Below are 12,284 nucleotides of genomic sequence, written 5' to 3'. Positions count from 1 at the left end.
AAAAAAATAAAAATATGATAGTAGGAAAATCTAATTCTTGTGTTTAAACACCAGTTCTTGTTCAGCTACTATGGATATAGAGAATATATTGATCCTTCTTCCTGGTTTTCTGGTTGTGAAGAGTGTTGCCATATTTCCTTTCAAGTTTTTACTGGTTTTGCTCAGGCACAGCTTGGCCCATGGCACTAAATCTCTGTCTAGTGAAACAGATCTAGTTCTTTCTCTCTTCCCTCTCCCCTACCCCATTCACATTTCTCTTTCTTCCTCAGTACAAAAGGAAAGACACTTTTTTTTTGTTTGTTTGGGTTTTTGCCCCCTCCAGTTTTCTAGCTTGTTTGAAGGTTGCCTCTTTCACACAGCATACCAGTCTGCACCAAACGCTGAAAGGTTTTTTTGGAATTCAAGACTTGTACCCCTCTGTCTATGCGCCATAAGTATCTTACCTTTAAGAGTTTCTGCGGTTTAGAACATTTCTAGTCTCATAAATATGCATTTGACATATGCTTTATCATACATGAGATTCCCAGTCAGTTCTCAGCTTGCTACAGAGATTAAAGATAGCCACATCAGCCATTGCACCAGAAAATATGGCAGATATAGGGAGCAGGTAAAATGTATTGGATCAGATCAGTCTTTGAGGGTAAAACATCCCTGATCCCCCCCAGTCTACTCACAATGGCTCCAGATACCAGGAGCGTCAAGTGCACCTGGAGTCTGTGACTTCCCCCACTGACAACTTTTGTAAATCACTGTCAGAAACTGACGCATCCGTAACGGGTTACAATGGGCGCAGTTGGTGTGGGGGGAAGTCAATAAAGAGGAGAGAGAATAACCTTTTCTTGTCACAAATGCAAAAGGAATCAGTGTGAGGAGCAACACAAAACTAATTTGTGCTCCTAGCAAACAGGAAAACTCAAGTACAACAGGAAGCTGGTGCAAGAGTTCAGCCTCTCTGAGGGTATCAGAGAAGATTCCAAATGTCTACTTACATAAATTAGCCTAGGAGTAGAAGCAACAATTCTACCCACCTCTGCCTGCAAAACACTTGCTAAGGGAATCTGCTTTCTCACAGGGTTTTGAGTCTTCTGGAAAAAAATGCAGTTTTCCCGTGTTAGGGATCTTCCAGGAAATAAACTTGAACCTCACGTGCATGAAATGAAAATCATATTCCTACACAAAGCATATTAAGTATTTCCATCTTCCACTACAGCAATCATGTTCGCCTCCTCAACCACCACCACCCCCACTCCCTGAAAATTGCCTGGCACTGCATGTTGCTCAAGCATTTATATTTTGAAGAGAGATTTAAAAATACACTCCCCTCACCAATAGCTTGTCCAAGATTTGAATTCAGATCACTTCAACCATAGAGTTATACACCTCACACTAACTTCACTATAAATTCAAATCTGTTTCTCCATTCTCCAAGAGCACCATTGATCAAACAGCCTTATTTTATCTTTGCCTAGATAAAAAAATTGTTTTCTAAACCTGACTTATATCTACTATCAACTCAAGTCTACTTCGTTAAAACAATCTGAGATGTTCTGCTACTGCTGACCCTGCTAAAGGCTGCAGGAAGCCAACTCTTAGGCAGAAGGGATTTATGACAGCTTAATTCCCATGCTCTGTATTCTACTGTCTACTACTTTATGCCCAGATTAAATTCAATACACTGGTTGTAACACTGCACACTCCTTTGTGACCAAGTCCATCTCTCTTGACCAGTCACAATCTCTTCATGTCTTATATCACCATCCTCAGTAACAGCATACTAGTTATCAATTATAAGATGGAAAACTTCATCTGTAAAATCCCAGGAGATCCGAGGGCAGGATGTTTTCAGAAATTAACTGTCCCTGAAATCCTCTAGAAAGGCCTCCAAGACCCTTCCCAACCTTTCCCCAGTTACGTTAAAAAAAAAAAAAAAATGTTTTCAGAGACTTCCTTTTTAAATAGAAATCTTGCAATGATTTTGTCATTCACTCTAAGAAAGTACTTCAGATACTAAAGTAGGGTCACAAAAACACTCATGTAATTTTGCAAAAACTTTATATATCAAAAAAGCAAAATGGAATTTTACAAGATCAACATATTAGAGTATTTCACTAAGACCTTTCAGTGAAGCTTCTACAGCAACCTAAAATACAGTCTATCCTATCAATATATAATTTGTGTTGTACAATGTGTAACCACTTATTATCAGCAACAAAAAATTGTACCCTACAGAACAGTAATGACATTTGAAAGTGTAGAGTATTGATTAGCAGTTGCTTAAAAGTGAATCACCACTACAGTGCAGCATCTATTCATGGCTCTACGTACCTCCACCGTCAAGATAATTTGCATGGAGACTGGCTCTTTTAACCTTGAAATGTAAGCATTTTCCAATACAGGATGCGAAAACAAACAACCATAAATGCATTAAAGCAAGGGAATTAGCATTCATTTCCTTTCAAGTTTTCCAGTTGGATTGTCCACTCAGTAATTTTCACATTAAAAGACATTATCAAAAGTGTAATGCACATATCATAAACTTACTAAAGCCGTCTCATATTTCTATTACATCATTCAAGATGCAGATCTAACTTCACTGAAGGTAAAGGAAATTTTCCAATACCTCCAGCGAAGACAGAACTTCGTTTCAAGAAAAGGAAAAATTATTCTCTGTTATCGAGAGAGACAACACTACCAAAAGTTTGACAGCTCCGTGATACTTTCTTCTACAGATCAATATGCTACCTGAAAATTAGTGACCCAGCAGGTTTTTCCACCCAATACATTCACATGCTACTAATGTGATTTTTTTCTTGAATAAAGAAAAAATAAAATATCTATCCAAAAAATTTACACCTTCATGTCTTCAGATAACAACATTATATACTTCAAACACGCTGAAATGCTCTGTAACTAGTCTGGCACGGAGAATAACCTTGTGATTCATGTAGCCCAAATATCTGTAAGAATGAAAGGGAACGGACATTCAAGCTCTGCAAGTTTCAAAACATCATTTGCATTAATCATTGCAATTAAAATAATTTAAGATTCTCAGATGCATATTTCTTTTCTTTTCTAATGCTTGATTTTAATTCAGTGCTAGGAGACCCATTTTGCATAATCAGACTTCTATTCTGAATAGAGCTTTTTGTAAGCTCTATGCCATTTACCTGGCTGGTGGGTTTTTTGAGTTTGAGGGTTTGCAGGTTTTTTTGTTTGGTTGGTTTTATTTGATTTGTTTGGTCGGGTTTTTTGGGGGGTAGGGGTGGGGTTTTCTGGGCTTTTTTTGTTGTTAGGGGTGTGTGTGGAGTGGGTTTTGGTTTGGTTTGTTTTATGGGGTTTTTTTTGGTTGGTTGGGGCAGGGGTTCTTGCTGTTGATTTTGGGTTTTTGCAGGGAGTGGTAATGTTGGTTGTTTTGTTGTGATTTTTTTTTTTTTTATATCACAGTTCTACATCTACAGGATTTTGATCACTTTCCTCCTATTTTTTATAGAAAAGAGATCAGTACTATTTTTACACGTTTAAAATTGCTCAGCTGGCAAAAGTTTAAATTGATATCCAAGAAACTTAAGTCTCAATCCTACTGACCCTTCCTTCAAAGCAATAGTTGCAGTGTCTCACGCAAAGAAGAAACAGCCTACAAAGACCAAAACCAACATAAGGCTGAGTATATGAAAAGCAATTAACATCAAGATGATTGGACTGAACTCCTCTAAAAATTTAAGTCACTATTATATGATTTAAACCTAAAGATAGATGTACTGCATGAATCAGACACCAGCTGAATGCCAATTGATCTAAATCACCCCTGTTCTATTAGTTTTGCGCTGGCATTTCCATAGTTGTAAGAAATAAGATACAGCATCAAGTCTAGTCAGTAAGACAAAAGGCAATTCTGAACCTTTAAAAGCAGGAATGCTGTACTGACTGAAAAACCTACTTTGAGAAAATGCAATGATTTGAGGACTTCTAACACAATGAAGAATTTGTTGAAAAGAGTAGGCAGATGCAGACCACAGACTGTCTGAGACCAAGGCAGGCAGTGCTTACATAACAGCAAAGACTCTGTTAGACGACTTACATAAGGGAAAGAAAAAAAAAAAAACATAAAAAAAATCTGAGATGGACTGAAACAAGCTTGTCTTCAGCAAGAAACCTTTTTGGCAAGAACCAATAAATAAAAGTTTATTTTCTGTTAGAAACTGTTCCTACATTTGCAATAAAATGAAATCCATTATTCAGGACCACATCAAGAATTATCAAAGCTCAGAATATATTGAAAAAATAATTAGTAGTGTCTCCTGAAGTAATCTGAGAAAGCATAGACCACATGGCATTTTAGAGAAACAGACACTTAACTGAAAATCTTTACTGTGGAAAAATAATTATTTTTAACATTAACAGAAGGCACATTATCTGCATTTTTTGCTTCCATTTTATTACTACTGTTATTTTGCAACAGCGTGGAACTGAAAGCACATTATCACCACGGACACTGCAATGCAAACAGTAGCATTCCCCAAAGTCTGTTCCTCCAAAATTCTAATCCTAGCAGCTGAAGTATCTTCCTGGCACCTAACTCCTGCTGTGCATCCTATACTTAAAGCCTGACTTTGCCAGTGGGCTACACCCTCACATTTACTCCAGTACTCGCTAAATACAAACATTGATTAGGGAAAGAAGTGTCAAAATTAAAGTCAAGCAAATTACTTAGGTGTTTGTTTTTTTCCTTGAGCTTTCAAAGAGACAATTACAATTTGAATCAGTTCTTGGGCCCCAGCACTGTGTGCTGAGTAGGTGAAGAGTATGCATGTCTCTACTGCACCAAACAGCTTCTTGCACGTTGTCAAACCTATGTGACAACTGTTAAAACTCCTAAATCAGATAACTTAGGAATAATATTGTCCTATTTTCTTCTGTATGGATTTTGAACACTGGATGGTCTTCCTTCCCTTTGAAAACCAGTAGTAGAACATTTAAATACTACATTTTAAAGTGCTAATTTTGCTTAAAAGGTCATTGCCATTTCTGAAATTATTTACTGAACTATTATTATTATTATTATTTTCTGAGCTACTTACAGTGTCTGTATTTCACCTAAATTAAATTTGGGGGGAAATCATATATCCCATATACTCTTAGGAGGCATGAAAACATACTCGGATAAGTTTGTCATAGTAATATAGTAATAAAACATTCAATTAAGGTAAGCAGCGTTGAGGGTTTTTTAAATAAGGAGTTTCAAAAAGTGACAAAAATATTCTTATAAATCTTTTTGAAACTCAAGAGGACCACAATGCTGGTTACCCACTTAGCATTCGCAGTACGGCAAGACTTAAGAATTATAATAACTAAATCAATGTTCACAGCTACAACCTGGCAAAATTTTCTTTATCGAGTATATCACATAACTTCATTTGCTCCATGAAATTTTAGTGTAGGTCAAATGACTCTTAATGTCATTTGTATGTAAAACACTTGGGCAGAAAAGCTGTCAATCATACCTTGATTTCAAACGCATTCCTCGAGAAGTGGCGCTCACTATATGTGTACAAACAAAATCAATCAAGTAACCTTTATATTAATTTTTCCTTTCTCAAAACCTTATTAAACTAAATGGCATTACAAAGAAGTTTGTAATTAAGAAATCTATACTGTCCAGATACATAATTATACACACAGTTTATATCTTCATTTGTTTAATGATGCTTAATTCATAATCAGAAAATGTGGATTCCTTCACTAATATTAGAAGTCACACTGCTTCTAAAAGCGGAATCTTGACTTTAAGACGACATTGACTGTGATCACCCAGAGCTCACAGCAAACACCAAATGGATTCGTGATGCTGGCTAGTGAGGAGGGAGTGGGGTGGGAGGAAAGAGGCGCTTGCACCAAGCGCCCTACTGTGCTATCACTTCCTTAATCGTTACAACTCCTGTCACTGACTTTGCATGTTGAAAATACCTGCAACTCTTGAAGTTTGCCATGTTTTTATTCACACAAGCTTACAGAAGAAATATGGTTTATAAAAACACAAAAAGATACACATTAAAGTCATCCAGGCCCATTTGCCATGGCCAACAGAAAGAAATAGCAAGCTTAAAATGACAGGGACACTTGGAATTCTCAGTAAAGAAGTAAAGAACACCAAAGGTTTCCTAAAACTACTGTATCCAGAAGGAAAAAAGAAAAAAAAAAAAACACAACAAAACCCACCACACAATAAAGGATGTGACAGAGGAATAAAAATGTTCTAAATGCCTGTCAAATCTTTGTTTTGTTTCTCATCTTTCATCCCATAATGAAATACCATAACAAAAGCAAGAAACGAAAACAAAATAGCTTGGAATGAATATACACTGTCCACCTTTAAAAACAGGAGCACAGATTTGTTACCAAAACAGAGAGGATGCTGATGAAAAGGTAAGATGAATGGCTTCCAATTACCTGCAATTATAATAACCAATAGGAAGCAATCTTGCTACTTCAGAGGGAAAAAATACATTACAGAAATGATAACAGCAGTAGCCACTATAAGGAAAAGAATACTTAAAGATCTCATAACTGATTCTTCCTGGATTTTAGCACAATTGCAAAACCCAGTATATTCCGTATTTTTGTAGTGAATATTGGACGATTTGTATTTGGTAGATTTAATTATTTTAAAAGTCATTTTAGTGCAAAAATAGCTGCATGTGGAACAGTTCCAAAGTTAAATAAAGATACCTGTTTGTTATGGCTCAATAAAAAATTAAAGTCTTTTAATGATACTTGATTAGATAGTAATTAAAACAGAAAGCTCCATCTGCTTTATAAATTTAAGGAGTTCATACAAAAATGTGATGATATAAGACTACACAGACTCTAAAGAATGTGAGCTGCAAATATAATAAATACTGAAAGTCCAGATTTTCAGATGAAAATAAAAGATTGTCTGATAGTTTGAAGCCATTTAATGGCCTCGAAAGGTGGTAAGGGACCTCAGATATCTCTGTTCTTAATAGCTCTGTATTTTAGCTTAGTAAAGTTCATGTTTTGCAGTCCTGGGTATGCAACACTGAGAAAACAGATACTGCTAAGAAACTCATATACCCTTAGTACTCATTAAATCAGTTGCTTTCATTTTACAGGGATAGCATAAGCTTTTTATTTCAACTGCCACATGTACTGTTTGTTACATAATTTCACACATATACAAGCCTTTCCAAATAAGTGCTACAAGCTCAAGGTATAATTTCCTTCATAATCGGACCAAAAAAAAAAAACCCCCAGAAAAAAAAATGTGTTACTCTGAACTAAAAATCACATCTAAAAAACCAGCAGAAATTTACCATATGCGTTGAATGAGTGACTCTGTAGTCAGTGAATGTTTCACTGTGTTTCCATTTCCATATTGCCTTTTGAGGATCACATTAAATGCCGCAAAATCGCAGTCTTAAAATATTCAACATATTCCTCTTAGTCTCTCATTGTATTTTTTTCAGTAACTGCTGTAAAAATAAGTTGTCTACAATAAAGAAATTCACTATAGGTTGCATGTTTAAATTAGAGTAGACACAGTCCTTGATATATACCTAATATTCAAATCCGCTTTCTCATTACCCTCTGCCCCAATTATGTAGACTTATACCAATTTCTCAAGTTTTTGCAATACTTCACTAGCTTATTACCCAGCTGTGCAGCTGAGCAAGAAGATAACCACATTCATTCCTCTTATCTGTAATGATGTAATACATCCCAGCACTGGGTTGAGATGATTGGGGGAATAATGGGATTGTAAAAACTGCAGAGATGACAAACAACAGTGCAGCCGCCTTCTCCTGATACCATGAATTGCACACATACGGCACAGGGTGAAAATAATACAATATGCACTAATTCTGCTCCTTGAATGAAGTGAACATTTTTCATGAGAAGCAGCTGTTTCTACACAGAAACATCATCACCACAATGCAGCACCACATTAAATACCCGCAATCTAGGCTGAAGCCTAGATTCTGAGAAATAAAAGTGTTGGAGTTTACTTTCTAATGACAAAAAAAAACCAACATTGCCTAAACAGAACAATATCAGTTTAATCAAGAACTCTCCAGATAGTGCAGTGCAATGCAACGAGTCATCAGGGACTAGTATGCAATATAAAAATAGATCGTGGACTAAAGCATGTACAGTACTGCTTTCCTATTCATTTTAAAAAAATTAAACCTGCCTCCATTTTCTCTGTTAAAACCTTCCTTATTGCAACTGAAGGGATCCTTACCTTCTGCAGGAGCTGGGAACCCGAGTACTTGGCTGCAATAGATTTGATCTCTCCACCAAATGCTGAGGCCCAGAGCTTTACACTGTGAAGAAAAAAAAAAAAAAAAAAAACGAGAGACAGGAAGAAATGTAATACACATGTCATAGCAAGCAACACAGACTGTAACAGCTTCAGCTGCACGCAGAAGGATCCTAGCAATTTTGCATTTAAAGAGCTCACTGAGGAACCTAAGCACAGCAAAAGATTAGCAAAGCTGTTCAAGTCTAAGCACAAACTAGACGCTGTGCTAAGGTGAGGCCTCCGATATGAAACCACCCAACCTGCACTGTTTAAATTTAGAGAATCAGCTTGTGCCAAAGTACATTTCTGCACAACACAACGTATATCCATTGAAAGGAAAGAAGCAGATCAAATGGCACAACAGTTCTGAATGGTAAATGCTCACAGGAGAAGGAGTTAACAGCAGCAACTTCAGTAAACACAAGCACTTAAGTTAAGGCTCTGCGGCCACATACTCCACCAACACAGCTCCTACAACAAAATCAAAGTAGTGCTGAGCATGTTAGAAACTACCACTTTAAACACAGCTGACAGAGGAGCAAAGGTGCCTGGAACAGTCAAATATCTGCAATATAGAAAGATAAGAACTTGAGCAGTCAAGTTCTCATCCTTGAACATGGTCCTGAGAGCAATAGCGTGAAAGCACTTACACAGACAAGGGGATCTGCTGCTCCGATCCAACCACATCCACTAGGGCTGTGTTAAAAGCTGTCCAGAAGATAAAGGAAAAACCCCAAAAAGCCCGAAGAAGATTCAGATTCTCTGGCATTGTGCCTTTCTGTGCCTGGAAAGATTTGGGGAAATTCAAGTAAAGCTGGATTCAGCAGCCAGTAGGGTTTTGCTTCTAAAGCCTCTTTCCCTACCCCTACCCCCTCCACTAGACCACCAGTGGAAGAAGTCACAGCTCCATCCTCACCCCTCCAAAGAATGACCCTCTCTGGGTAATGGAAGGAGAGGACCAGAAGCGAAGCTCTAAGGACTTGAAAACTATTGTGTCCCTGGTAACAGCAAAGCGTTTTCCAGCACTACTGCAGCCACTCGCATGTAGTTCTTTACAACTCCGCAGTCAGCAGTGTGCTGGAGTTACTTCAGTGACCTACTGCTGCTCCAAAGTGCCCTTAGCAGCAAGAAAGCAGACTATTGATTCCAACTGGGGAGGCTGTCTTCTTGCGATTACTGCTCACTTTGCAAATGGAAAGCTGCCTAGAGTTCTGCTGTCCCTCGCCGATAACCTCCAGCCTTCATCCCGGCTCCAGGCAGCCAGCGCACTGGTCCGGCGGAGCAGGAGCAGCAGCCTTTTAACGGGATAGCGCGGAGACAGAGAGGCAGGCACAGGAGGAGCTGGACCAGAGGGAGGGTGCCTCTGTATGGCAAAAGCAGAGAAAGTCTGGAGGAGCTGAAAGTCTAGTTGAGCCCTTCCAGGCAGGCGAGAAGAGAGCGCTGCACGTTGCCGGGGGCTGAGCTAGGGAGGGCTCGGCAGGGCTGGCAGGGGCGGGGGGGCCGCGCACACCCACCGGAGACCCGGCCAATTCAGGCAGGGCACCGCTGCATGACAAGCATCTGTCACACAGCCCGGAGAGGCGAAGGATGGACGGAGCTCAGCCCTCGGCGCCGGGAGCGCCCAGCATCCCGCCCGCCCGCCGAGCCGCGCCGCGCCGCGGGAGGAGGGGAGCGGGCAGCGACCCCCGCCGCGGCCGCATCGCCGAGCAGCGGGTTCCCGCAGCCGACCCCGCGTTCGGGTCGGGCTGGCACATTGACTTCAGGCACACACAGCACGCCCTGGTGCATAAAGGCACGTTTGCTGCTTCCTCCCACGCCTGAGCGCTGCGGCGAGTCACTATCCGAGAGATCAGGACTGGCGGAGGCTTGTGAATGGGGAGAAATGCAGCATAAGTAAATCAATGCGGGCTAACTGACTCGAGCCTATGAATAAATTATTAATTTGCGCTCATAGAAGAACCCTCTGTGACATAGCAAACATAGGATTACAAGCTCCTCCACGGAGAGAGCAGCGTGGGGAGCAGGAGAAATTGGTCCAGGTATTTGTTGTTGTTGTTGCATTTTAAAATACCTACCCTCCCCCCTTTTTGCTTTTATTCTTCTCCCTCTACTTCTTTCTCACCTTCTTCTCCACTAAATGCATAGACTTAAAATAGCAATTGAACTTTAATGTAAATAAGTATGGCAAGACCTGGAGATGATCTGAGCATGGGCTGAGTCATCCTTACATCATGCAATGTAGTCCAGCATTCACTCCAGAATTCGTTTCTTCCCTCTGTAGTTTGAATTAACACCTCAGAACAGTCACTCTGCCTCTGTATGCTGTTTCTGTCTTGTTTAACATTTTCTGTCCTTAAGCTAGGTGTGTAGTATCTGTATTGCTTTCCACATTAACATTTTTAAGAGCACTGAACAGTTTGCTTTAAATATCAAAACCTCTATTCAACACCTGGCTGATCAAAGCTCTCTGTTCAGAAGAAACTAGAAGCTTAAAGATAGAAAGACTTCCTTAGGGGAACTGTATAGAACATGTAGCATGCCACACGGCAACTTTCACACCCCCCCGGCCATCCCCACCGGGGACAGCACGCAGATTGTCTTGCTGTCTGTACTGTTACCTTCACGTGAAGGCAATAATGACAGTTTTGTTAGAAAGGACACTTATTCTGTGTATATCAACCATTTTGAAAGCCTTATTATCGGTGCCGGTACTGTGGATTTTCTAAGCAGTGTTTTATATATGCTGCCATGTCACCAGGTGTTCAGCCTACCTACAGGCAGAAATGTAAAAATGCACATGGCTGACAAGCTGTATACAGTGAATTACGTGCCCCTTTACCATATTACATAAACCATAGTAGCTCCTCAAAACTAGGAATCAAACAGGAACAGTGGGCTGCCTCACGACTTATGCTGTTCAGCTTTTTTACATGCTAAACAATGTCAAGAAGGAAATTCATAAGGCTAATTTTGTGGGACTCAAACTTTGGTTTTATATTACCACAAATCCTTATCTGTTTCAAGTCAACACTGTGCACTGATGACAAGTAACAGCTACTTCATTCTTCAAAGAATTACTGGAAGCCCTAGAAGCATTTTGAAAGTACATACAGCGTGCCTGTGTTCAATAGGCCTGAGAAATTCAGCATTATTAAGATCATCACTAATTATTGGCAAGAAAAGATGATAAAGTCACTCGTCAAACCTTGACTTTACTTACATTTCTTATACATACGACACCTACAATTTAGGCATTCCGCCTGTATAACTGGACCCTCGTGTTTGTTTAATGCAGAAATCCTATTTCTACTATCACTAGTGCCAGAAAAATATTCCCTTGAATAAGAAATTTATAGTTGACAATACAAGCGTGGCCACCACCTTTTGTGTTAACAATAGCTGTATGCCTTGTAAAGTGCTTTCAGCATCTTTCAGTAACACACACTTGCTACGTTAAATCAGTTATTTAGTTCCTCTCAAGAATTCAGTGAATGGAAAGGAAACCTATCCTGTAACGGTGGCTCAACACATCCCAGAGACCCACACTAGAAGCGACAACACTTTCTGTCAAGCTGTTGTATCCTGGCCTGATCGCTACCGGCTATTCCTGGTACACAGATCACTGCAGTCAAAACACCAGGCTCATTTTTCCCCATGTTGTCCTCGTGAGGTGGATGCAGAAACTTTCCCTAAGTGGGTTTCCATAAGGACCAAGGAAAATAAATAGAAGAGGTAAATTCTGCTGAAGCGTTTCAGTCCTTTACACCAGGGATACAGCAGTGTGCTTCATTATTTGGTACAGCCTTGTGATGTCCTGGAGCAAAGTCAGAAGAAAGCTAAGTTTTAAAGAAGCATAGTAATAAATTTATATTTTGGAAGCAACGTGGCATTTCTATCATGTCCTTATGCAGTTATCAATAACTGCTGAACCTGGAAGAATCTTTTAAGTGCTGGCCCCACTAGA

At 39.5% G+C, this 12,284-nt stretch overlaps 1 protein-coding gene across 6 annotated transcripts in view; it reads right to left on the bottom strand.

Moving 5' to 3' along the window:
- The window catches only part of CACNA2D3 (calcium voltage-gated channel auxiliary subunit alpha2delta 3), a 467,821-nt gene extending 458,054 nt beyond the window's left edge, over positions 1 to 9,767 (bottom strand). For 2 of the 6 annotated variants that reach the window (XR_005103980.1, XR_005103978.1), the window contains exons 1-2: positions 8,971 to 9,767; positions 8,261 to 8,342 (exon numbers count right to left, since the gene is read on the bottom strand). Coding sequence is in view for 3 of the 6 variants with exons in the window: in XM_037385919.1 (XP_037241816.1) it covers positions 8,261 to 8,342; positions 8,971 to 9,089 (201 nt within the window). In the remaining 3 variants the exon portion in view is untranslated. The remainder of the gene's footprint in view (positions 1 to 8,260; positions 8,343 to 8,970) is intronic. The other 4 variants (XM_037385919.1, XR_005103979.1, XM_037385921.1 and 1 more) reach the window with 4 other exon arrangements.
- Positions 9,768 to 12,284: the final 2,517 nt, after the last annotated feature.

The sequence above is a fragment of the Falco rusticolus genome, chromosome 4, assembly GCF_015220075.1.
Source record: "Falco rusticolus isolate bFalRus1 chromosome 4, bFalRus1.pri, whole genome shotgun sequence".
Classification (NCBI taxonomy): domain Eukaryota; kingdom Metazoa; phylum Chordata; class Aves; order Falconiformes; family Falconidae; genus Falco; species Falco rusticolus.
This window is presented reverse-complemented; position numbering and strand designations above follow the sequence as displayed.